General features: G+C 36.9%; 1 protein-coding gene across 1 annotated transcript in view; it reads left to right on the top strand.

Moving 5' to 3' along the window:
- Nucleotides 1–27,737, top strand: part of GUCY1A2 (guanylate cyclase 1 soluble subunit alpha 2) — a 315,756-nt gene that overhangs the window by 200,761 nt on the left and 87,258 nt on the right. Inside the window, exon 5 of the mRNA XM_012755961.2 lies at nt 10,275–10,760. Within this exon, the coding sequence (XP_012611415.1) occupies nt 10,275–10,760 (486 nt within the window). The remainder of the gene's footprint in view (nt 1–10,274; nt 10,761–27,737) is intronic.

Here is a 27,737-nt window from a genome sequence, read left to right as displayed (position 1 = left end):
AGGCCAGTAGTCAGTGGGTTGAAATATTCCAAGTCTTGGAAGAAAAAATAAGCCTGTCAACCATGAACCCTATATCTCACAAACTGTGCTTCAAAAATGAGAGAGGAAATTAAGAAATTGTCAGATAACCAAAAGCTGAGCACCGCCAGACCTGCCTGCAATGAAGAGTCCTTCCACTTAAAAAGAAAGGACACTAGACAGGAACTCAAAGAAATAAAGACCTCTGGTAAAGGTAAATACATGGACAATTATAAAAGCTAGTACTAATTTTGTTTTGTACATGATTTAATAAACTAATGTATCAAAAACACGCAATACATACACATGTAATCTGGTGATGCCAATAACTGAAAGAGCAATTAGGCAAGAGAAAGAAATAAAAGGTACTCAAACTGAACAGGAATATGTAAAGTTGTCAGTTTGCAAATGACATGATCTCATATGTGGAAAACACTTAAGATTCCACAAAAGAACCATGAGAACAAAAGCAAATTTAGCAAAGTATCAGGCACATGAAATCTCAAAAGCCCCCAAATAAACAAAATAATCTTGAAAAAGAACAAACTTTGAGGTCTTACATGTCCTGTTTCCAAAATGCATTACAAATTCTAGTAATCAAAACAAAGTGGTACTGGCATGGACAGACTTATAGAGCAATGGAGTAAAATACTGAGCTCAGAAATAAACCTGCTCATGGATGGTTAAATGCTTTCTGACAAGGGTACCAGGACTATCCAGTGGGGAAAGGACAGTCTCTTCAGCAAATAGAAAATTAGGATATATTGTAACAGAATAGACCCAACAGTTTGACTGTTGCTGGCATATAGGAATGCTACTGATTTATGGACATTGATTTTGTAACCTGACACTTTGCTCAATTTGTTTATCAATTCAGTAGTCTCATGGCAGAATCTTTGGAGTTTTCTAGATATAAGATCATATTGTCAGCAAAGATCAATGGTTTGATCTCTTCTGCCCCTTTTAGGAGGCCTTTGATTTCCTTCTCTTCTCTGATTGCTCTGGCTAGGACTTCCAGTACTATGTTGAATAGAAGTGGTGAGGGCAATCTTGTCTGGTTCCAGTTCTAAGTGGGAATGCTTTCAATTTTTCCCCATTCAGTATGATGTTGGTTGTGGGTTTGTCATATATGGCTTATATCTTTATTAGGTAAATCCCATCTATGCCTATTTTTTAAGCTTTCTTATCATAAAAGGGTGCTGAATATTGTTGAATGCTATTCTGTATCTTTTGAGAGGATTATATGGTCTTTGTTTTTATTTCCATTTATGTGTTAAATTACATTTATAGATTTGCATATGTTGAACCATCCCTGCATCTCTGGGATGAAACCCACTTGGTTCTAATGGATTATTTTTTTGATAAGCACCTGAATTTGGTTTGCTAGGATTTTATTGAGCATTTTTGTGTGTATATTCATGAGGGATATTGGTATGTAGTTTTCTTTTTTTGTTGCATCTTTTCCTGGTTTGGGTAATGATGTTGGCTTCATAAAATGTGTTGGAGAGGATTCCTTTCTTCTTGATGTTGTGGAATAATTTCTGGGGATAGTCACAAATTCTTCTTTGTAGGTCTCATAAAATTCTGGTGTGAAACCATCTGGTCTAGGACTTTTCTTTTTAGGAAGGTTTGTTGCTGCTGCTTCAATTTCTCTACTTGATATTGGTCTGTTCAGGAATTCTATTTCTTCCTGATTGAGCCTAAGTAGGTTGTGTGTTTCTTAGAAATTTTCCATTTCCTCTACATTTTCAAGTTTATGTGCATTGAAGTTTTTATAGTATTCATAGATGATATTTTGTATTTCCATGGTATTAGTTGTAATTTCTCTTTTTTCATTCCTGACTGAGCTTATTAGAGCCCTTTCTTTTCTGCTTTCCATTAATCTAACAAGAGGCATGTTGATTTTGTTTATTTTTTCAAAGAACCAACTTTTTGTTTTATTCTTGTGTATAGTTTTTTTTGTTATTGATTTAATTTAGTTCCATTCTGGTTTTTGTTATTTCTTTTCTTTTGCTTGGTTTGGGTTTGGTTTGCTTATAGTTTTCCAGTTTTTTGAAATGATTCATTATATTGTTGATTTGTGATCTTTCTGTCTTTTGGATGTAGGCATTTATGGGTAAAAATTTCCTTCTCGGGACTGCTTTAGCTGTGTCCCACAGATTTTGATAGTCTGTGTCTCCTTTATCAATTAGTTCAAAGAATCTTTTAATTTCTGTCTTAATTTCCTCCTTAATGCAATAATCATTCAGCAGAAGGTTGTATAGTTTCCATCACCTTGTGTAGAGATGAGAATTTCTGTTGGAGTTTATTTCTACTTTTATTCCACTGTGGTCTGAGAAGATGCATGGTATGATTTTTATTTTTTGAATTTGTTGAGACATGTTCTGTGACCTAAGGTATGATCCATCTTGGAGAATAATCCACATGCTGTTAAAAAGAATTATATATTCAGTAGTTTGGGTATAAAATGTTCTGTAAATGTCTGCTAGGCCCATTGTTCTAAAATTCTGTTCAAATCCATTGTTTGTTTATTTTCTGTTTGGAGGATCTGTCCTGTTCTGTCAGAGGGATATTAAAGTCCCCAGCTATTACTGTGCTGCTGTTTATTATTTCCTTTAGACTAAGTTGGATTTTCTTTATGAATCTGGGTGCACCTGAGAAGATGCATAAATATTTAGAATTGTTGTATCTTCTTGTTCAGTGCTACCCTTCACCATTATATAGTGATCATCTTTGTCTTTCACTACTTTGTTGATTTGAAGACTAAGTTATCTGAAATCAGAACTGCTACACCAGCTTTGTTTTAATCTATTTGCATGGAATATTGTTTTCCGTTCCTTACCTTGAGTCTGAATGCATTGTTGTGGGTTAGATGTACTTCCTGAAGATAGCAGACAATTAGTTTTTGTATACTTATCCATTCAGCTGGCCTATGTCTCTTTAGTGGTCCATGCAAGCCATTCACGTTTATTGAAATAATTGATAAGTGGGGCAGATTTCTGTTCATCCTGTTGAGTTCAATTTTGTTACTTTGTTGTCCTCTTGAGCCATTGTGATATTTGGCCTTTGTTCTTTAGCTTCTGGATGATTGTACACTGGTGAGTGTTTATTGTACTGATCTCTGTGTGACACTGTTCTGAGTACTGTCTGAAGGGCAGGTCTTAATCTTGTTGAATTCCCTCAGTCTTTGCTTGTCTGAGAAGGTTTTTTATTTCCTTTATATACGAAACTTAGTTTTGCAGGATACAAGATTCTAGACTGGCTATTATTCTGTTTGAGAAGAGTGAGAATGGGCCCCCAGTTTTTTCTGGCTTGTAAGGTCCCAGTTGAGAAGTCTGCAGTTAGTCTGATGGGTATTCTTTTGTAGGTTACCTGCTTCTTTTGCCTTACAGCTCATAGGAGGGCCTCTTTTGTGTTTATTTTGGCCAGTCTGATCACTATGTGTCATGGTGTCTTCCTGTTTGCAATGAATCTCCCAGGAGTCCTTTGAGCTTCTTGTACCTGGTTATCTAGATTTCTAGCAAGGCCAGGGAAACTTTCCTTCATTATATTCTCAAATAGTTATGCAATCCTTGTGTATTTTCTTCTTTACCCTCAGGGATGCCTATAATTCTCATCTTCGGCCTCTTCACATAATCCCACATTTCTTATAGGCTTTGCTGTTTTCTCTTATTTCTCTGTTTTATCTCTGCAACTGATTTGTTTAATTGAAAGGCATTATCATCAATCCCTGAGATTCTTTCTTCTGTTTGCTCTACCCTATTCTTGAGGCTTTCCACTGTGTTTTGTAATTTCTTGAATAAATTCTTCATTTCCAGAAGTTGTGTTTGATTTTTCTTTTGTATTTCAATTTCTTTAGTGAATTTTTCTTCTAAGTCCTCGATTTTTTTGTGGTTTCTTTGTGTTTGGTATACATTTTCTCTTGCATATCATTGAGCTTTCTTACAATCCATGTTTGAAATTCTTTTACTGTCATTTTAGTGTTCTGAATTTGGTTGATATTCATTGCTAGGGAGCTGGTATTCTCCTTTGGGAATGTCCTTTCAGTTTGATTCTTCATACTTCCACAGTTCTTTCACTGATTCCTTCCCATCTGGAGCCACTATTGCTTATCTTTGGATTTTCGTTTAGATAATACATGCTCAGTTTAGTCTCTGAGCCAGTAGGTGGTGCTTGTGGGTGAAATTGGACCACACCCTATGTGATGAGTCAGTAAATGCAGTTAAAGGGCAATGCAGTAAAAGTTGGTCTCCCTGTCAGTAGGTGGCACTTGCTAGGAGGAACAAGCTGTAATGTCATCTTTAGGTCCTATGACCAGCTCTTGTGCCTCTGGAGAAGCATTCTAGGGTCTCAGGTGGTGAATGGGGCTCTGGGACTTCCAGGTGTGTCCTTATTCTCCACTTTAGCAGGGGTAGATGGAAAACTGAGGCTGTGTGGGGCTGGATTTGGTGACCTGCCCTCAAGCTTCACAAATGCTGTTAGCAGAGGTCAATGTTTTGTTCTCTGCTTCTGGGCAAAGCTGCAAGGGAGAGGCTTAAATGGCCCCACTCAGCTAAAAAGTCTGTATGTGAAGCTGGGTCTGGAACAGCTCGCTTCTTTCTACCCTTCACTATTCCACAGTTTCTCCCAGGCCTCTGCCAGCAGGCAGAACTTCAAGCCAGCAGAGCTTCCCTGACTTTGATGTGAGCTTAGAGGTTTCCTGCCCAGGATTACAGCCTCTGCTGGAAGTGCAGACCTCCTATGGGATAAGGGTTGCCCCTCAAGCATACTGCAGCTAGGACCCACTCTGATCTGTCCCTGAAGGGGACTTGTTCACAAATATCTCTCTGTGTCCCTGGGCAATGTGATCGAGACCTGGGTATACAGCATATGGCCTGGAAGCCTGTTCCCCGGACCCCAGAGATCAATCCCTGACCCTCCCAGGGAGAAGAAAGCTGGTCTTAAGTTACCCCGGGTATGCCCAAGCTGGATCAATGTCTCTCTGCCTTGAGGTTTGCCCTGTTCTGCTGGAGTCACCAGGCAAGCAGCATCAGGGTTGGCCAGTGAGTAGGCAGCTCACAGTCCAAGTACTCCTCAGTCCACTGCAGGGCTCCATAATGAAAGGACCCATTCCCTGTGGCTGCCTCCAGGTGGTGGCTAAATTTTCTCTCTAGGCAGCCATCGGTAAGGGAGGGGAATGGGACAATGAATCAATATGGCTCCTGGCAGTTGGCTTGATCAACTGGGGCCTGTGGGGTAATAGGCACTTGAGGTAGCTGGGAGCCTATTGCCCTGTCCCCAAGAGGCTCACAGCTCACTGGTGGCAGCCATCTCTGGGCTGGTGTCTGCAGGTCTCTCCACCAGCTTGGGAGCCCACCAGCAGTCTGAGATGTAAGGGAGGGGAAATTTAATAGCTTTACCTACTCTTGTCACTGGTCTGCAAGCCTTTCAGGGTTTCGACTCTGCCCATACCTTTCTCCTTCCAGTTCTAGTCTGCAACTTCTTTTCATGGAGTCTCCTGTATGCGCAGGCACTCCTCCTTCCTGCTGTCATCTGATGTATGTTTATCTGTCTGTTTATTTTTTTCACTTTCATCTAAAATCTTTCCTTCTTGCAAAGACAGTCTGGCTGGATGTGTTTCTTGTCCACCATCTTGCCTTCAGCCTCCTGATATTTTTCAAAAAATCATTTTTTTGTTCATTTTCTTTATTGTTTTCCTGTTTTAAATTTTATTTATCATTACTCTTACATTCATTGTTTCCTTCCTTCTGCTTGCTTTGGATTTATTCTGCTTCTCTTTTTCTAGTTCTCAGAAATAGAAACTTAGATTATTGATTTGTAACCCTTTCTCTTTTTGAATGTAAGCATTTGGTGCTTAAAATTTCTCTCAGCAGTGCTTTAGTTATGTGCTACTTATTTTAATATGTTGTATTTTCATTTTCATTCTATTTTATGCATTTTTTATTTTCTAGGACAATTACTCTTTTAAAATGAATCATGTAGAATTGTGTTATTTAACTTTCACATTGTTAGACATTTTTCTGTTGTTTTTCAGTCACTGATTTCTAAAATAATATTATTTTCCATCTAGTCAGAGAACATACTCTGTATAATTTCAATGTTTAAAATTTGTTTTGGTGTTTTTCTGTGTGGTCCAGGATTTGCTCTATCTTGGTGTATGTTCCATGAACTCTTAAAAAAAAGTATTCTGTTATTATGGATGTTTTGAGTGGAGTGTGTGTGTGTGTGTGTGTCTGTAATTAGGTCAGTAGAACCTGTTCCTTGCTTCTTCTAGCTTCTTGTGGCAACTGTCATGCCTTGTGTTTCTTGGTTTGTGGTCATATCACTCCAATCTCTGTGTCTGTGTTCATGTCACTTTCTTCTCTTTGAGTGTGTGTACGTGTGTGTGTAATCTCTCTCTGCCTGTCTTGTAAGGACAATCATGATGAGTAACAGAATGTATTATAATTTTTGTTTCAGTCATCCCATATGGTTTAGAAAAATCATGAGAAGAGGATAATCAGATGTATTTACACATATTTCAAGTCTTTCTGTTCTTTATATTTCCTTCCTGATGCTCTAAGATTCTTAACTTATCATTTTCTTTTTGTTTAAAGATCTTTATTCAGCCATTCTTTAAGAGTATGTCCACTATAACAAAGATTTTTACCTTTTGTTTTTCTGCAAATATCTTTATTTCCCCTTCATTCTTTTTTTTTTTTTTCTTTCCTGGGCATTTATTTCTGAGAAATGAAGAATTATGTTTATACAACAACCCGTGCATGAATATTGTGGCAGCTTTATTCATAACATCCCCAAACTGTAAACAACTTAGATATTGTTCAGTAAGTGAATGGTTAAATTAACTATGTGTGGTACATCCATATCTACACTTAGCGATAAAAAGGAATGAACTGTTGATACACAAAACAACTTGGATGAATTTTCAGAGAATTATACTGAGTAGCCAATCCCAAAGGTCACATACTATATGATTTCATTTATAAAACACTCTTGAAAAGGCAAAATTATAGAAATGAAGAACAGATTATTGGTTGCCAGGTGTTAAAATGGCGTCATTCCCTCATTCTTGAAGGAGAGTTTCCCCAAATGTAGAATTCACAGTTGTCAGTTCTTTTATTTTAATATTTGAAAAATAATGTACTACTTTTTTCTGGCCTCTAGAATTTCAGATGAGAAAATAGCTGCCATTTGAATTGGCGTTCCCTTTAAGTAATATGTCATTTCTCTCTGGCTGCTTTCAAGATTTTTCCTTTGTATTTAACTTTTAGAAGTTTAGTTTTGATGTCTTTTGCAGTTGATGTTTTTTTTTTTTTTAATTTATCCTATTTGTAGTCCATGTAGCCTGCGGAATCTGTAGGTTTAGGTCTTTCACCAAATTTGAGACATTTTCAGCCATACTTTCTTCAAATGTTATTTCACCTCTACTCTCTCTTCTCCTTTTGGAACTCTTGTGATATGAATGTGGGATATTTTGTATTGTCCTCTATAGGTCCCTGAAAATGTTTTTTTCAGTCAGTTTTCTCTCTGTTGTTTAGATTGAGTAAATTCCATTAAACTTCCTCAAATTCACTGATTCTATCCTGTGTCATCTACACTCTAATTTTGAGTCCGTACAGCAAGTTTTCTATTTTTATTGCTATAATTTTTTCAGTTCTGTAGTTTCCATTGGTTATTTTTATATCTTCATTTGCTTACTGAGATTTGGGGTTTTTAAAATTCATTTTAAAAGAACTTGTAATTACTTGTTGAAACATTTCATGATGCCTTCTTTAAAATTCTTGACAGATAATTCCAACATCTGTTTCATTTCAGTGTTGGCATCAATTTTGTCTTTTCTCATTTAAGTTTTTATTTTCCTGGTTATTATGATGGTTGATTTTTCTATTATACCCTGGATAGTTTGGCCAAGTGATGAGGAAAACAGATAGACAGAAGGAGAAATAAAGACCAAATGAAGAGAGGAGGGTGAAAAAAGTGTAACTCCAAAAAGCACAAGAGAGAAGGTAGAAGAAAGCAAAATGGGGAAGAAAAAGAAAATAATTGGAAAGAAATGTGAGGGGAGAGAGAGAGAGAGCAAGTTAGACTAGATATAAGTTTAAATCTATGAGCATCAGATGCTGTTATTACCATTTAAAAATAATTATCCCTACAAAGTTTATCACAGGTTTTTACTCTTTTTGTAAATCTTAAGAAAGAATTTTATGTACTAATTTTGAACTATGGGATTGTGTATTACATATATCTTCCTTGCTATTCCCTTAATCACCTAACAATGGGGAAGTATATATCATTAGTAATACCTCTCTCCAAAAAAGCATATCAATTATATATAAAACAATCTGTAAATACCTTACAGGACAATTATTTTATTTTCATTCAAACCACAGCCTGCAGTCTTTTGAGAAATCACCTGAGGTGGAGAATTGGCAGTGTCTTCTTCATCCTATTCTCAGACCTATATGGGTTTGGTTTCCCACCATACTGTGATATCTTTGAAAAGGAGAACATATTTTACATTTTTGTTCTTATCATCCAGAGCAGTACTAGTAAATAGAAGAAAATAAGGCCGGGCGCTGTGGCTCACGCCTGTAATCCTAGCTCTTGGGAGGCCGAGGCGGGCGGATTGCTCAAGGTCAGGAGTTCAAAACCAGCCTGAGCAAGAGCGAGACCCCGTCTCTACTATAAATAGAAAGAAATTAATTGGCCAACTGATATATATATAAAAAATTAGCCGGGCATGGTGGCACATGCCTGTAGTCCCAGCTACGTGGGAGGCTGAGGCAGGAGGATTGCTTGAGCCCAGGAGTTTGAGGTTGCTGTGAGCTAGGCTGACGCCACGGCACTCACTCTAGCCTGGATAACAAAGCGAGACTCTGTCTCAAAAAAAAAAAAAAAAAAAAAAAAAGAAAATAAATACTTCAGTGAATAAATGAAAGTAATATGAATAAAAGGATGAAATACTAAACTTTAGCAGAAACTTTACATAAGTTAAAGTGACCATTTCATTTCATCAAAATTATAACATCAAGCCAGAATTCAATTTTATTTCCTTATATAAATGAGATTCTCAAGAGTGACACAGGAGAGCAAAGTAAAAATATTTGCAAACTTAAAAATCCAAATCCCTATAGTTTACCCCATATTTGTTCAATGCTTCCAGTTTTATCAACTAGCCTAAATACTTCATGCTATGATGAAGAAAGGAAAATGAATATATTGAGCACCTCCTATGTGGTAGTGGAATGTGACACAGATGAAACTGATACACAATTTCGGCTGTTCAACTCTTAGCCTGTTCTTTCCAAGTAATTGCAACTAGCTTTCTCTCCAGATGTGCTGAAATACCTTATTGTAACCCAAATAGCTATGTTTGGATAGCCATACCCTAAATCCACCTTCCTTTTCTACTGGGGCTCATCCTCTCTGAGGTCTTCATTAGGTTACCAAACTAAAATAGCATACACCTGTGCTTTACTAAGTTTTCCATTAAACATCAGTTCCCCAAATTCTCCAGTGAAAGGGCACAGAAAGTAGGAATAGATTTAAATACTACACCCTCAGATTCCTTATCTTATTAATGAAATTGCTTTAGTGGTATCATTTTTTTTATTTATTCTTAGTTAGTTGAGTGATAGTTATTTTCTAGTGGTACTGGCTTAATAATATCTGGTTTATATTATTATTTTAAAAACGGAGTGAATTTCCACTAATCTAGTCAGTGCAATGACTGCTGCATTTTCAAAGAACCACAGCCAGTTGAAAAATGACTTACATAAGGCCAAATAATTATTTTGATTCATTTTAATAACTTAGATTTTCTGTCTGAAAGGAGTATTATTTTAATGACAGTTAAATGTAGTTATTTTGACAGATGGATTTATCCTAATTCTATTATTATTAAGCAAGCTAAAAGCTTTTTGAATTGGCTCATAAACCAGTTTCATGATGTACCTGGGAGTAATTTCATCTTGAATAAAAAATGTTTTTCTGTTTCGTGTTTCAATGATCTCATACACCATTTCATTATTGTCTTTAGAAAATGGCTGAGTGAGACACAAGACAATTGTTTCTATGCAGAACCATGAATTTTACATTGACTGAAAATCAGATTTAAATTTGCGTATGTGAATGCAGTAAGCCAGTATAGCTAGTGAAACATTTCTTTTTCCTCCTATTGATCTAATAAAATACATTAATTTTTGTGAACCAGCCATGTAAAGAGTACTGATCAAACTTTCATGTTAATTTCTCAGGTGATGGAAGTCAAAGGGCAAATGATCCATGTCCCAGAATCAAATTCCATTCTATTTTTGGGCTCTCCATGTGTGGACAAGTTGGATGAACTCATGGGCCGAGGGCTGCATCTCTCAGACATCCCCATCCATGATGCCACCCGAGATGTCATTTTGGTGGGCGAGCAGGCCAAGGCCCAGGATGGCTTGAAGAAGAGGATGGATAAACTAAAGGCAACTTTAGAAAGAACTCACCAGGCCCTGGAAGAAGAGAAAAAGAAGACAGTGGATCTTCTATATTCTATTTTCCCTGGCGATGTGGCCCAGCAGTTGTGGCAAGGGCAGCAAGTGCAGGCCAGGAAGTTTGATGATGTCACCATGCTCTTTTCAGACATTGTCGGCTTCACAGCCATATGTGCCCAGTGTACTCCCATGCAAGTGATCAGCATGCTAAACGAACTGTACACCAGATTTGACCACCAGTGTGGATTTCTGGATATCTATAAGGTAAGGCTGTTTAGTTAGTTATAGATAAATATTACTTAATAGTCAATTATTATCTTAATTAAATCACAAGGATACTGTTTTTAAACTTAAATTTGATAGTAAATGACACCTCTTTAATTTAGAAATCTTTATACAGAGTACAGGTATTTCTGCTTTATGAGTAAACTTTCATTGTAAGTTGATTTACAGTATTGACATAGGTAATTGTGAATCATAATATTGCTCAGTAAGGAAATATTCTGTACAGCCCTGTCCTCTAAATTCATTGTTATTAAAAAATTAAACTTGCTGTATTCTAGGCAATTTTAACCACGTAATTATTCTTGCTTAGAGTAGAGGATTCCCGTATAAACTATGAATTTTTTGTTGACAGTTAAATAGAAATAGCAAGTTATGTTAAAATGTGCATTGCACTATCAGTTACATATGGCTAATAAGCAATTTGCATTGCATTGTCAACTAAGTGAGATCCCTTCAATTCTAAAAGAATACATGTAAATATTTTATTTCCCAAAGGGCCGATGGTTTTTAGTGGAAGCATCTTAATTTTCCAAGCTACATAATGGAAAAACTTTTAAAATGGGTCCCAATTGCCATTTGTTTGTTTGATTTGGTGACCTCCTTATTAATTTGTTATTAAAATCATAGCAATATCTTGAGTAACTCAGTCCCATATCTACTTAATGAATAACTTTTTATAGAAATTCACATGGATTGCACAGTATCATAGCTCATACTCATACTATGAACTATTTTCTAAATTTTTAACTGCTACTGAAATTTAAAATTCCCAAAGGCTATACATTTTTTAAGGACCATGAATCTTCTGATTTTTAAAAATGAAAGAGTTTTGCTAGATTCAAAATATGTGTATAATTTTGGGGATTATGTACAATAATCACACCACAGAAAAAAATAATGTATAGCCCACGTTTGTTTTGTGTTAGAAATGTGAAAGGAAACCCGATAGAGTTGAATACTCAGAGAAAAGAACTAGAGGGAGTGGCCAACAGGGGACATTCAAAGTGTGCTACTACTCAACAAAGCCCTAGTCTCTAAACTTGTGGTTGTCCCCTCTTGATCATCTATTATTCCATGTTTTCCTATCACTAGGGAGATGATATAGTGACAAATGATAGTTTCAGTGGTACAACTGAGCTAAATTCGGCCATAATAAGAACGTTCTAAAATAATCAAGTGTACTATAAATTAGGAGGTTGGTGAAGAAGCTTTGGATTTTACAGTGCATCTTTCAATCATTGAGAAAATTAAAGCCTCTTTACAGTGCTTGACTGCCAAGATGTTACAGACCTATGACTACTAAGAGCTAGGTAAATTGAAGGAAGCATAGTTATAGTTTTGATTCTCTTGTAATTAGAAAGGCAAATTTTCAGTGAAAAGTCAGCATAAATTATATATTATATAATATTTGGCTTCTCAGATTATAGAGAATGAACATAATAAAGAAGCAGTAACCTTTTAAATGGAATATAGATGATAATAATAATAATAATAATGATGATGATGGCATTGGATAGTGAAATGACCTAATGTAAGCTTTGCCTCATTTTATATGTTTGCCTTTGGCAAACTCTTTGGTTTGAGATAAGAAGAAGCAAAGGGAGAGGATGAATCCTTCTCCAGTTCCTCTCATTCCATTCCGCCAAGGCTGTAGCATCCCGACGCTGTCTTTAATACACTCCCTAGAGTTCTCATCTTTTCACCGTTAAGCACTTTTTAGCTTCACTTTTCTTCAGTTCTATACCTTACAAAATAAAGGTAATAAGTGTATCTGTCTCATAGTTACATTGTTAGCATTTCAATCGGCCTCTATATGAAAGCACTTAAAATAACATCTGGAGTATAGTAGTAAATGCAAATGTTAGCTGCCATCAGTATTTCTCAGACAGGTGTATCTGAACATATGGGGGTGTGTGTTATGTGATTATGTTTGTATGTGTTTGTGTGTATGTGTATAATATATATTATATTATATATAATATATATGTATGTATGTTATATATTATAATAATGTACCCATAGCTTTTTAGAAAAGAATAAAATATGAATGAACTCATTTAACCCCTCCATCACTAATATGTGAAATTATTTCCATTTTCATGTAAGGAAAGTGAGTTTCTGAAAGGTTAAACAGTTCAGATAATATCACTAATAAATCAGAATTTAAACTGAGGCTTATCTGATTCTAAAGCCTACAGTTTTTGTACAAGTTTAGCCTGTCATCAAGACAAAGGTAAAAATGATAAAAGCAAAGAGTGTAAACTGTTTTAACACTACATTACATGATCAGTAACTATAGTTATACCATCAAGTGATGAGAAAAACTCTATGACCACCTTACCCAGATCTATTACCCTCTCTTAGTTGCAATTAGTTCAGAGGTCTGAGGAGCTATATCTTTAAAATTGGGGACTCTCCCATCTGCTGCCCTTTCTCTTTGTCAGAAACCAGCCAGCACCTTCTGTCTTCATTTCTCCTATGGAGAATTAGCACACCAAGTGGGGATAGTGGGAGCAATGGTCCCAGGTGCAGGCAATGAGAGGTACACTTTTAAAATAATGAAACTGGATAAAAGGTTATCTGATTTTCTAAAATCATCGTGCCCAGGCAACTCTGCAATATATTACTGATAAAATACTTTCTTCTGTTGGGGTGAAGGTGGAGAGGTGGCATTCCCATCACAAACCCCAAATGTGGTTTGCAATCATGGAGTTAAACAGTGAGTATCAGAGTCAGGGTTTGATTGGGGATAAGGAACAGAAAGACAAGATGGTGCAGCCAGGAAACACCAGCACCAGAAATTCTGTTAGATCAGGGAATCTGATGTTGAGAATGTGAAAAACAGCAACAGAAAGTTCATACTGGCAGGGGAATGCAAGTATTCTAAGTCCAGCTGGAAAAGCAGAGTCCAAGACAATCAGCAGAGTAGGAAGGAACAGAAATCCAGGCACACTCTCAGGGGTCACAGACCTTGGAACTGGACTCAAGGGGACTGGATTACAGGAAATGGAAACCTAGCAGCATGTCTAGGTGCAAGTATAAAGATGAGCATCAGGACAAATGTGATACAGATCCAGAGTCCTTTCCCTGGCCAGGACCAGGCTTAGAGTCAGAGGGTGCACAGGTTCACCTCTACAGAGAGTCAGAGGTAAACCAAATGTGACAACCTTATCAAAGGATATAGAGATGTCCACAGAGCTTTTAAATGCTAAAAGTGGATTAGACCCACTGAGACACTAGAGTTAGAAGTTTAGTTTCATGTGTTTGTGAAAATACATAGAATATATTTGGGCACACTTGACATTAATGCAATTTGAGAATTGCTTAGATAACCAGAGTTCTGAAAAATCTCCAAAGACCAATGAAAACATTGTGTTGACTTAATAAACTCAAAACCTCCATGAATACAACACCAATAGAAAGAGCCAGAAAAGCGATTAAGATCATGTACATTTCATTTAATTTATATACATATATTGTTCTGCTTTTATTTCCTGTTAGTTTATAGACTCCTGTTAACTGTAATTCCTTAACCACTTTGAGGAAAAAAACAGTCTAGACATTCTGTTTTAGTATGTTTTGTGCTGCTATAATAGAATACCTGAGATTGGGTTATTTACAAAGAACGGAAATTGATTCTTTCAGAGTTCTGAAGGCTGAAAAAGTTCAAGATGAAGGTGTTGGCATGTGGGGTGGTCTTCTTGCTGTGGCCTCATATAGTGGAATGCTTAGGGGCAAGAGAGAGTGAAGCCATTCCTACACGCCCTTCGACTGGTAGCATTTATCCATTCATTAGGGCTCCGTCCTCATGACCTAAACACCTCCCATCAGGCCCTGCCTCCTATTTCTGTTGTGTTGGAAATTAAGTTCACAGCACATGAATTTTGGAGGACACATTCAAACCATAGCACATTTAAAAAATAAATACATAGGCCGGGCGCGGTGGCTCACGCCTGTAATCCTAGCACTTTGGGAGGCCGAGGCGGGCGGATTGCTCAAGGTCAGGAGTTCAAAACCAGCCTGAGCGAGACCCCGTCTCTACCATAAAAATAGAAAGAAATTAATTGGCCAACTAATATATATATATATAAAAATCAGCCGGGCATGGTGGCGAATGCCTGTAGTCCCAGCTACTCGGGAGGCTGAGGCAGGAGGATCCCTTGAGCCCAGGAGTTTGAGGTTGCTGTGAGCTAGGCTGACGCCACGGCACTCACTCTAGCCTAGGCAACAAAGCGAGACTCTGTCTCAAAAAAAAAAAAAAAAATACATAGTGTAGAAGTAAATAGTAATAAATATCCATGATAGAGCAGCTCATATATTAGGTGATCGGTGTTCATTTTTGAGTGTGAGTGTTAATATCCCAGGGAAGCTGAGAGCCAGACAGACCCTTCAGGTCTGAACTTCGTGGTGAAGACTGTCTAGGCTTTGCACCGATGTGCTGGCAGCATCCGAGTTTGTATATTGGATAAGTCTACCAGACTTAAATCCCCATCTTTAACCTCCTTTGTAGAAGCTGAAAGCAGACATTTCTCACTTAAAGTTTTAAGGACATAGAACTTTATACCTCAAGAATTTCGATTTGTCTTGACTGTTGACAATACAAAGCTACTGAAGCTGTCTGCACGGGACCTTCAGCAGCCTTTGGAAAAATGAAGCAGAATCTCAAGGATGTCACTTCACCGTGAATTGGATTTTGCAGACATATGAAATGCTTCCTTCCCCCCTTGTTTTGTTTTATGATAAAGTAGAAAGCCTTTCAAAGTACTTAGGTGTTTAAGTTATTCTTAGAATTTTATAAATATGTACATATCATTTTACTTCATTTCCAAGCACTAAATGTCAGTTCCATTTAGTAAAGAGTAACTGGTTCATTTTTTCCTCAAGATTTATACGTTTTCTCCTCTAATGATCGGAGAACATGCATTTGAAATAAAACACTATTAAAGACTTATTCTAGTTCTTTTCAGTAGTCTTCATCAACATCAATGTCACTTACTTTTGTTGCTATTTTACTGGAAATGAAGGGTCAGTGTCTTGTAGTAAGTGAGAAAAGAGGAATTTCTGAAGTAAAAAAAGAATAGTCCATTCAATACTCACTCAATAAACATTTTTAACTCATTCACTTGATACAAGGGCATAACTTCCACAGAAGCTTATAAAATGTTATGGAAATTGGCATGTATTTTTAGCATAATTTTAATGAGCAGAAAAGAACTAATTTATATGCTTTAGGAGGTAAGGTGAAAATCAAAGATAAGCATTCTGTTCTGATATCTTTTCTACTGAGGGTATTATATTGTCAGTTTCAAAATACCATAATGCTCTAAAATTACCTGAAAAGGGCTTTGCTTCATTTATATTTTTGCCTTTGGCAAGCACTTATGTTGCAGATAAGGAAGAAGCCAGGGGAAGGATGGATCCTTCCTTATGTTCCTTTCATTCCATTCAGCCAAGGCTGTGAATCCCAGTGCTATCTTACCTACACTACTTGCAGTTCTCATCTTTCCATCTTTAATTACTTACTTAACCTCTCTGCCTCAGTTTCATCATCTGTAAATAAAGAGACTAATTTTATCTACCTCATAGTTACATTTCATGAGCTTTGAAATGAGATTTATGTAAAATGCTTATAACAGTGTCTGGTTCATGATATTAAATATAAATGTTAGCTGTTATTATTTCTCAAACAGGTATATCTGGGCCTGTTTGGAGTGTGTATATGTGTGTGTTTGAGTGCATAGTTATATGTGCATATGTGTGTTCTTTTATGTGCACGTGTTTGTATATACATAAACTATGTGTATCTAGTGCTTACTAGAAATAGATAAAAATGCTTAGTTGTTTAGGTTTATTGTTTTAGGTTATTAGAATTGCATTGTATACCAGAGAAAGACTGTGAAGGAAGGGTAGGGAGAGAGGTAAAAATTGGGGAGGGGCAAGAGACATTGTTGCCTGAAATGCATTATTGGTATCATCCTCACTGGGTCCTCATAGAACCTATTCTTGAAAATGGATCCATAGTCTATCTTCATGGATCATTTTTATCTGAATAATCTGAGTTATAATATGGACTTTATGAGGATGACAGTGGTTCTTAAAGTTATATTGACTCATGTGATGTCTATGGCCAACACTTTGAAACTGAACCAAGAATGTCTAGTTTTTATATTTTAATATGATATCCTGAATTATTTTCTTTCTATATACAGAGAACATTTCTTTTAGCATTGTGACAGATTGTGAAAACAGTTAGAAGGCTAAAATACTTGGACTTGCTAAGCAGAAATCAATATTGATAAAGCATCTTGCTGATTTTTTCGGAGTATTTTGGGGTGGCTGTTTTTTTCCCTATTGATATTAATTTTCTAAAGCGTGGTGGCAATTACAAGATTGATGTTTTTCTATTTTTAAAACCAGATGTTATGGACTGTATGTTTTTGACGACCCTTCCAAACGCATATGTTGAAGCCCTAATCCAAGTATGATGGTATTTAGAGGTGGGGTCTATGGGAATTAATTAGGTTTAGAAGAAATCTTGAAGGTGAAACTCCCATAGTGGAATTAGTCTCATTATAAAGAGGAAGAGACCTACACTTGCTGTGGACATAGTGAGAAGGCAGCCATCTGTAAGGCAGAAAGAAAACGACTATCTGGGAACTGAACTGGCTGACACCTTGACCTTGCACTTCTTAGCCTCTGAAACTGTGGGTTTAAACCACCCCATCTATATTATTTTGTTGTAGCAGCCTGAATAGACTAAGACACCAAGAAAATAGATATCACTTCTAAAAACAGTGTGGAAATGTCTTTATGACATAAGGTTCTAGAACATTCTCTTAATACATTAGACCCTTGTTGCTAGGATTTCCTGTATCTAATAAGGATAAATATTACCCCATGATGCAAGTAAAAGATTTTCACTGGCCTTATGGAGTTAACTGCATTCTTATGTAGAAAAAAAAAAAAAGTCTTGTGTCTCAGTAAGCTGTAAAGAAATGAAGTCCTAAGCCCAAACTACTTATTTATCTTTATCATTAACTGCTTCATCAGAACAATGAGCAACTAGCTTTTAGTTTACATGCATTTTGCAATTTTAAATTTTACTAATAGTTTGTTACTCCAATATGTTTTCTAAAAAAAAAAAAATCACTTAAAAAATTGGCTTTTCTTCATAAAGAACTATTGTCATTAAATCATCAGTCGAGACCGTGAGGCCATTTAGCAGAGGATTTCTGGCAAGCTTTAGAATGTGAACAGGTCAGCTGTGTCCCCATCAAGGTTGATGATACCTGGGTATTGGGTGAGTTTACTAAAATGAAAATTGGTCTTCTAGGCAGTTCAGCTCTCTCACTTATCTGTTAGTATTGCCTTGATGCAATGTGCAAATCTTACTGAATTGGAGTGTTTCCATTACTTTTTTTTTTTAAACCAAACCTTTAATTAATGCTGATATGAAGTAGAAATGCTATAAATAATTCTCCCACTACTTACCACTTAACTACAGTGATTTTAAAATTGCAGATTTCTTAAAGCAAAATGGAACTAACAGAATTCACATTTACTAAATACAAACTGTGTTCCAGGCACAGTACTAAATGCTTTAATAGTGATATTTCACTATTTTCCAGAATAATCCTGTGCAGTAGGTGTTAATAAGTGGCAGAGATGTTACCAGAATTTAGTTGTGATTCAGTCAAAAGCTCATATTTTAGAAAACAGTGGCTTCGATCATTCATTTATCAGGTTGCTAGTATTCCTGATTAACTGGATACAGAACCAGTACCAAAATTTTCTGGCATTTATATATAAAACTGTATGTATTTTTAATAAATTGATATTCTATCTCTAGCAACTTTGACAATTGCCAGTCAGATTTCATCCCTTATTATGAGAACAATAGTATGTCATAAGACTTTCCAGAGGCTGAAAAGAACTAACAGCCAAAGGTCCGAAGGTCACTGTTATGATCATGAGACCCTCAACGTAGTAATTGGAAGATGATTGTGAATTTGTGAATTGCAATTCAAATTTTAGCCCAGAGGTAAAAACATAACTCTGTTTTGTAAAAAGGTATTCAACAGATCTGTGCTATTTTCGAATATGTGTTGAACGTCATAAAGACTGTTGTCTTTGGATCAAGAAGGTTAAGGAGGATCTTTATGCAAAAGTTAAAAGAATAATTTTAGTGCAGTAGAAAGTCCATATGAAAATCAACAATGAAATAAACTAGTTGAAGCATATGCTGTCATCATTGGAATGATTCGAATATAAGCTACAATCTTTTGATGGGGCCAGTGGATGAAATTCTCAGAAGGCCCCTTGACTCTGTGAGAATTTAGAATCTAGTAAGATTCTAAATTCTCAGTGTTGGAGCATATGCACTTGGCTGGGAAAATGTCTTCCAAGTGCAAATAGGGAGGTAGCACTGCTACCTCCCTATTAATAGATTATTCATCTATGGCAAGTTTTAAATAATTTATGCCTATGTTTGCAAACATCTTTTAAAGTAGAAAAATGGGAATATGACTTTGTCATCTTAAATTTGAGTTAAAATAGATATAAATGTTTATAAGTTCTGGTGCATTTTTCAAGCTTTGAAATCGTTAACATGACCTTGAAGTTGGAACACTATAAGAAATCAGCTGAAGCTGACTCAGGTGTGTGTGTGTCTGTGTGTGTGTCTGTGTGTGCACACGTGTACATGTGCAGGCACATACATGTGTTGAAATCTATGATAGCTGCCTATTAGGATAATGCTGTTCTTAAGGTAGTCCAAAGCAAAAATTTTTAATTTTATATTTTTCTTTGAATCAAAGTTTGATGTTGGATAGTTTATATGCTGTCATAAAAGGGAAACTTTGTTCTTCTCCCTTTTTCCCCTTATTGAATTCCATTACTAGTATCACCACCTCATATACAATAGGTCACGTATCTGTTCCCTGATTAAAATAATATGCTTGACCATTAGGGAGAGGATAGGTGAGGACTACTGAAGTTGTTTATGACAGTGCAATGGCAGCTAAGTTTGGAGGAAAGGGTACTGAATATCAAGCCTGAAAACCTGATTTTAATGGTCTTTGCCATTTAATTAAATCATATAACTTATCTATGCTTAGCTTCTGCATATATAAAATGGGAACAATAGTATTGGTCTCACATGTTTGTTACAATTGACACATAAAGTGTGTTAAGAAAATGATTGTTGTTGGGAATTTTTTTCTATGCATAAACTCAAAATAATGACAATATCTATGGAAAATTGTTTATGAATTAATAAACAGTAGCAGCAGTTGAGTCCATGTAGCATTATTCCTATGAAAGAAGACTAAGACCAGAGAGAACGTCTTGGGGAATTTGCTGTGAAGGGAGGGACAGGAACTGATATTTGTTGAATGATTGATATGTGCCAGTTACCATGCTAAATTCTTTACACAAGCTTATTGACTTATTTTCAAGAAATAATTGATTATAAACTGGATTCTGAGTATTAAGGTAGGCATTGAGTCATAACAGTAAATAAGACATTTTATTTATTGATTTTATTGATTTGGATTTTATTTTGGATAGGATTTTATTTATTTATTGGAGTTTTATTCATTTTTCTAGCTTTCATAAGGTATAATTAAGAGATAAAAATTGTGTACATTCAAGGTGTTCAATGTGGTGCTTTGGTATACATATATGTTATGTAATGATTACCATAGTCAAGTTAATCAACACATAATTGACTTGTTACCACACATAATTACCCTGTGTGTGTGTATGTGTGTGTGTGTGTATGTGTGTGTGTGTGTGTGAGAGAGAGAGAGAGAGAGAGAGAGAGAGAGAGAGAGAGAGAGAAAGAGAGAGGTGAGTATACTTAAGATCTACTCTCTTAGCAGATTTCAAGTATATAATACAGTAGTATTAACTATATTCACCATGATGTATGGTAGATCCCCAGAACTTATTCACTTTATAACTAAAATTTGGGGCCCTTTGACCAACATCTTTCCATTTCTCCAACCCCAACCCCAACCCCTGGCAACCACCATTCTATTCTCTGTTTCTGAGAGCCTGACATTTTTAAATTCCACTTATAAGTGAAATCATGTAGTATTTATCTTTCTGTGTCTGGCTTATTTTACTTAGTATAATGTCCTCCAGGTTCATCCACACCTGTCAGGATTTCCTTCTATTTTATGGCTGAATAATATTCCATTGTGTGTGTGTGTGTGTGGTATTTTCTTTATCTATTCATGTATTGATGGACACTTAGATTGTTGCCATATCTTGGCTATTTTGAATAATGCTGCTATAAACATGGAAGTACAGCTATCCCCTCAAGATATGGATTTCATTTTCTTTGGATATATAAGGGCTGTCCAGAAAGTATCCAGCCATTGTTAACATAATAAGAACATATTACATGGCTGGATACTTTCCAGATAGCACTCATATACCCAAAAGTGGGGTTGCTGAAAAGTATGATAGCTCTATCTTTAATTTTTTAGGGAACCTCCATACTCTTCTCTATAATGGCTGTACCAATTTATATTCCCACCAACAGTGTACAAGGTCTATTTTCTCCACACTCTCATCAACTCACACCTTTTGTTATCTCACACTTTTGATAATAGACATCCTAACGGGCATGAGGTGATATTTCATTGAGTTTTAATTTACACTTCTCTGATGATTAGTGATGAGCACTTCTTATACATTTTGGCTTTCTGTACGTCTTCTTGTGAGAGATATTTATTTAGGTGTTTTGCTTAGTTTTTAATTCTGTTATTTTTAGTATATATTATTGAGTTTCTTATATATTTTAGAATATTAACCCTTTATCATACATATGGTTTGCAAATATTTTCTCACATTTTGTAGTTTACCTGTTTCATTTTGTTGATAGTTTCCATTAGTGTGTAGATTTGTAGTTTGATGTATTCCTATTTGTTTATTTTTGGTTTTGTTGCCTGTGATTTTGGTATCATATCCAAAAACTCACTGTAGAGGTCAATGTCAAAGGACTTTTTCCCTAAGTTTTCAGCTAGGAGTTTTCCAGTTTCAGAACTTACACTTAAGTCTTTAATCCATTTTGAGTTGATTTTTCTTTTTCCTTCTTTTTTGTTTAATTTCAAAATATTAAGGGGGTACAAATATTTTTTATTACATGCATACACTATATAATGGTGAAGTCAGGGCTTTTAGAGGGCCTATAACCTGGACAGTGTGCACTGTACCTGAAGGTAAGTTTTTATCCCTCATGTCCTTCCCATTCTCCCACCCTTCTTTGTTTCCAATGTCCTTTACATATCTTTGTGTCATGGGTACCCACTGTTTAGCTTTCACTTATTAGTGAGAACCTGCGGTATTTGTTTTCCCATTCCTGAGATAGTTCACTTAGGATAATAGTCTCCAGTTCCATCCAAGTTCTGATATGAGAATGGCTACACCGGCTTGCTTTTGGATTCCATTTGCATGGAATTTTTTTCTATCCCTTTAGCTTTCATCTGCACAAATCCTTGTGAGTTAGATGTGTTTCTTGGAGACAGCATAAACTTGGGTTGTGATATTTCACCCATTCAGCTAGTCTGTATCCATTCACATGCAGTGTTAGTATTGATGTGTGGGGATCTGTTCTGTTCATCATGTTGAATGATACATTGTTGCTTTATTTTCCATCTTGTGCTACTGTTTTGTAAGGGCTACAAGCTTTACCTTTTAAGTGATATTATACTGGTGGGTAACTATTTTTCTGTTCCATGTAGAGTACACTTTTGAGCATTTCCTATAGGGTATGTTTAGTAGTCACAAATTCCTTTAATGTTTGCTTGTTTGGAAGAGTTTTTATGTAGCCATCATTTATGAAACTTAGTTTTGCAGGACACAGTATTCTTGGATGGCAATTTCTCTGTTTAAGAAGGTTAAAAATGGGGTCCAAATCCCTTCTAGCTTGGAAGGTCTCTGTTGAGAAGTCTATTGTTAGTCTGATGTGTTTTCCTTCGTAAGTTAGGTGTTGCTTTCTTCTTGCAGCTTATGGAATTTTCTCCTTCATTTTACTTTGGCTGGACTTATGACAATGTGTCTTGGTGATATCCTGTTTGCTGTGAATCTTTCAGGTGTTTGATGACCATCTTGCATCTGCATATTTAGATCTCTGGTGATACCAGGGAAGTTTCTCTCAATTATTCAATCAAGTAGGTTTCCTATACTTTCTGCTTTTTTTTTTTCTCCCTCAGGGATTCCTATAATTCTTATATTGGCTAGCTTGCATAGTCCCACATATTTTCAGAGTTATCATCCCTTCTTTATTCTCTTTTCTGCATCTTTGACTGACTGGGTTAGTTTGAAAGCCTTGTCTTCAAGCTCTGAAATTATTTTTTCTGCTTGGTCTAGTCTGCTATTGAAGCTTTCTGCTGTATTTTGAAATTCCCTAAATCTGTGGTTCCCAACCTCTGGGCTACAAGTACTAGTCCATGGCCTGTTAGAAACAGGGCCTCACAACAAGAGCAGAGGGTGAGCAAGGAAACTTCATCTGTATTTACAACCACTCCCCATTATTCATATTACTGCATAAGCCCCACCTCCTGTCACATCAGCAAAGGCATTAAATTATCATAGGAACACACCCTACTGTAAACTATGCATGCAAGAGATCTAGGTTGCACTCTCCTTATGAGAATCTAATGCCTGATGCTCTGCAGTGGAGCTGAGGGAGGGATGCTAGTGCTGGAGAGTCACTGCAAGTACAGATTATCATTGGCAGAGAGGTTTGACTGCACAATAAATGTAATGCACTTAAATCATCCTGAAACCATTCCTTACCCCCAATCTGTGGAAAAATTATCTTCCATAAAACTGGTCCCTGGTGCCAAGAAGGATGGGGACTGCTGTCCTAAATGACTCATTTCTTTAGGTTATTTTATATATTTTTTATGTTGTCTATTTCTTTAGTGACTTTTTCATTTTTTTCACTTATCTCCTGAAAAACTTTTTGACTTCTTTGTGTTGGTTTTCAGCTTCAATTCCATTCATCTTATTTGCCATCCATATTCTGAATTCCCTCTCTGACATTTTGACATTTTCCTTTGAGTTGAGATCTGACATCCCATTGTGATCCGTTGGGTGTGTTATACATGTTGTCAATGTTCTTATGCTGGTTCCTTCTCATCTGAAACCTCTTCTCTCAGCTCAAGACAGATAAGTTTGCAGAATACCTGTTTTCCTCTACTGGGCATTCTCCTATCTAGTGAAATGAAGGAGAGGTCTCAGAATGCTTCTTTTCTGTTCTACTTTGGAGGATTGACCTTGTGGGAGAGGAGTGGCTATACTGAGGGCTTGTAGTGTAATTGTTCTTCTGCATCATTCCATTCTCCTGTGGTTGTCACAGTCTAAACTGGTGTTGGGGGTTTTCATACAGTGTTGAATTGGTCCCCAGGTTGCTGTTGGAACCTCAGGCAGGGGGCTGGGAGAATCACTTCCCATGAAGGCAGGTAGCATGGGAGTTTGCCCTACTTGAGCCCCTGTGCAGAGGTGGCAGTGGCAGCCGGGTGAAGCTGTTTAGGTGGTGGCCCCAGATGTCAGGTCTGTGGGTGCTCACTCTGCTCAGTTCCAGGGGCACTGACAGTACATAGTGGGGGGTGGCTTCCAATGAGGGGTCTATGGCAGTGTGCAAGGTGTCCACAGTGGCTGTGTAGCACAGGATGTAGTTGAGGTCACCAATATGCACAATTCACTGCACCACCATGGTTACAGTGCATGGGGCCACCAAGGCATGTGCAGCACAGGGCCTTCGTGGCTGGGTGAGTCACAGAACCTTGACCAGTGGTTGGGCAGGTCTTGGGCCTTGGTGGGTACCTGGGTAGGTCAAGGGACCTTGGCTGTTGCCTGGGCAGGTTGTGGGACTGGGACCGGTGGTAGTATAGCTCATTCAGCCACAAAAACTGGGCAGCCTGTGGCTGATGAATTTGGGGAGATGCTTAGTGCCCCATCGGTGAGTTGTGGTGGCTGTAGCTCTCCATTCGCCCAGGTCCAACTGCAACAGCTGCTGTGGTGCTACTCAGGTGGCAGCAGCAGTACTATCAAGATGGCGAAATGGCAGTGGCAGATGCTGGGGGTCAGTAGGTGCCAGCTCTGCTTGGATCCCTTGGATGTGGCTGGGGAGTTGTTGGGGAAGGGTGTGTGTGAGAGTGTGCACCCTATCCACTCCCTCCCCAACCTGGCAGGAGTAATGGGGAGGCAGCTATAGTGGAGCTGACCCCTCTGTAGACCAGGCACTCAGGCTGAGAGTGCAGAATGTCTCTTGCAGTGACCCAGGGTCAGAATTTGGCAGAACCCACCGTGCCTGCTCTCCAGTGCAATTCTGCTGCACAGTCTTCAAGCAGCTTCCCAATTGGTTTGGAGGCCTGCTGTGGTGGGGGAGCCCCCTTGCAGCTCAGGTTCAGGAGGACTATAGAGCCCTGGAGATCTCTTGGTCTCTTCCCTGACCTGTCCCCATGTGTGGATGCTTCCCCTAGATACCTTTCGATCTTGCCAAGCTATCACCTCCTCTCTCTCTTCTTCACTTTGGGTATCTCCAGTCACTTCTCTAGTGATTCAAAATAGTCTTTTCTGGGACAGTCCATCTGTAAGTGAACGAACTTTTACCTGCAACTTTTGATCATCTCTTTGAGAGCAGTGAGTGTGGGCTGCTTCTAGTCTGCCATCTTGGCCACAACTTCCCTGAGATGATTTTTCTGTATGTTTAAGAGAAAAATCCAATTTCATTTTCCCATCCCAATCCAGCTACCCAATTAATTTACTGAAGAAACAATCCTTTGCCCATTGTGTACTCTTGATGCCTTTGTCAAAGATAGTGTAGAATTATTTTTGGAATCTTTATTTTGTTTCGTTGGTCTATATGTCTGGTTTTTACGCCAATACCATAGATGTATTCTTGATCAATGTGAGTTGATTGAATAGATATATTTTATAGTCATGTAACAATGAGTTGGGTTTTGAAATGTAATTTATACATTATCTATATTGGCCTAACTCTTGATAGAGATGTTTATCGTACAATTTGACTCAGTCATAATATTTTAGTGTCTACAATGCTTGCATGGAGCTAGCTCTTGGAAATACTTAAAAGATAGCTAAGGCATTGTCCTTGCCTTCAAAATTAAACAATTTAGCAATCTAGACAGAAAATTATAAAGTACAAAATATAAATGACTTCAGTATAAAAGATACAAAAACCAAATTTCACTGATGTTTTAAAAGAATCAAAGATAATAAAGTAATGGGGATACTTTCAGAAAATCAGAAAAGATATAAGAGATGGAAGGAAGTGACAAATTTGACAGAAGTTAAAAAAAAGAAAGAAGGGCTGGAGAAGGCTTGCTTTCTGAAACTAAATCTGGGGGGATAAAAGATAATCATCCCATAGATATCTAAGAATAGTAGAATTTATGAGGGTTGGATTGTCTCCTTTAAAAAAATTCCTAATGGAATATTTCTTCTTGATTTGCTAATTGGGCCACACTATTCACTTTTGTGACATCAATTGACACTATTTGGCACTTTTTATGTGTTTATTCAAAATATAGCAGACATCTACAATTCTATGGGGACATGTTTAAAGTTCTGGTAAATCAAGAATCCCTGGAAAACTTTTCTTAAAAATAACATACTCTTAATAATTATTTTATAAAGAGTGAAAGGATGGACTCCAGGTAGAGCAATAACTTTGAGTATAAATATGGTGCTGGGAGGTATAGAAAGTTTGCAAATAACATTGAGTTATTTATTTTGATTGGAGCCTGGAGTAAGTTAGAATGATAGGGATGGATGAATCTGGGAAACTGGAGCCCTAATGTTGAAGATATTACAGGACTGTTTACTGTATAGCAGAAAGAAATTTTGAGGTGCCAACATCTAACTTGAGGATTTAGAATGAAATTTTTACTGGATATTCAATCCATTTCTCTTTGCTATCATGCCTCAGTATTAAATAACCTTTACGATAAACAACCCGGGGCCTAGCGACAGTATTTTCCACATGATTGGGATTCCTGTGCAAGATCCGGAAATTTACATTGATAGATCTACTGAGAGCCTTTTCAGGAGGAGAGCTCTCTGTGATAGGCAGTCATTTGGAATCCATTTTCTCTCATTTGGGAGTAGTTCCCAGGCCAAATCACTGTTCTATTTATATCCATGACCTCATTTTCAGTGCTGTATTAGCTGTGCACTGTGGAGACAGCCTTAAAAGAAGCCGTATTTGGGTCAAAAATATCAACCAAAATGAGTGTAATTAGACAGATTGTTTTAACGAATGAAGGAATTTTTTTGATGTAGTTTTATCAGTAAATTCTTAAAATTCTTATTTCCACTTGAATTGCTAAGTCATTATGAACAAGTCACTTGGATGTATTTAATTGAACTCAGCAAACTTTCTTTGATCATTGAATGCCTACTCTGCCAGATTATTCTCAACATTGGCAGGGTGTGTGTGCACGTTTAGGCTGGTTGTTTTTAGTCTACAGTTTTGACAAACAAGGAAATGTCTGGAAAAGTTCATTACCCCTACTGACAGAGTGGAAGACAGAAGGAATACATGGAAACAGCTGGAGTCAGGTTAGATTACGTCTCTTCTTTCTGAAAGCCTATTGGCTCTTTAAAATAAGGTGACTATTTGGGTGAATCTTCTACTATTTTTAACTCACATCACATACAGAGGTCTTCAGACTTTGGGAATCATAAAAAAACACCTGGGAGCTTTTGAAAATGCAGATTTCTGAGTCTTATACCTAGAATTTGATTTAATAAATCCAAGTGGCACTTGGGGATCTAATTTTTAACAATTACTGATTACCAATCTGAGTAATTCTTATGCAGGTGGTCCTGAGTATTGCATTTGAAAAACTTGCTTAAGGGACACTTCTGATCCCTAAATTCAGAAATTGGATGCAATTTAAAGCATTTAGTAAAACT

The sequence above is a fragment of the Microcebus murinus genome, chromosome 4 (genome assembly GCF_040939455.1).
Source record: "Microcebus murinus isolate Inina chromosome 4, M.murinus_Inina_mat1.0, whole genome shotgun sequence".
Classification (NCBI taxonomy): Eukaryota; Metazoa; Chordata; class Mammalia; order Primates; family Cheirogaleidae; genus Microcebus; species Microcebus murinus.
Note: the sequence above shows the minus strand (reverse complement) of the source record. Positions and strands in the feature narration are given on the sequence as shown.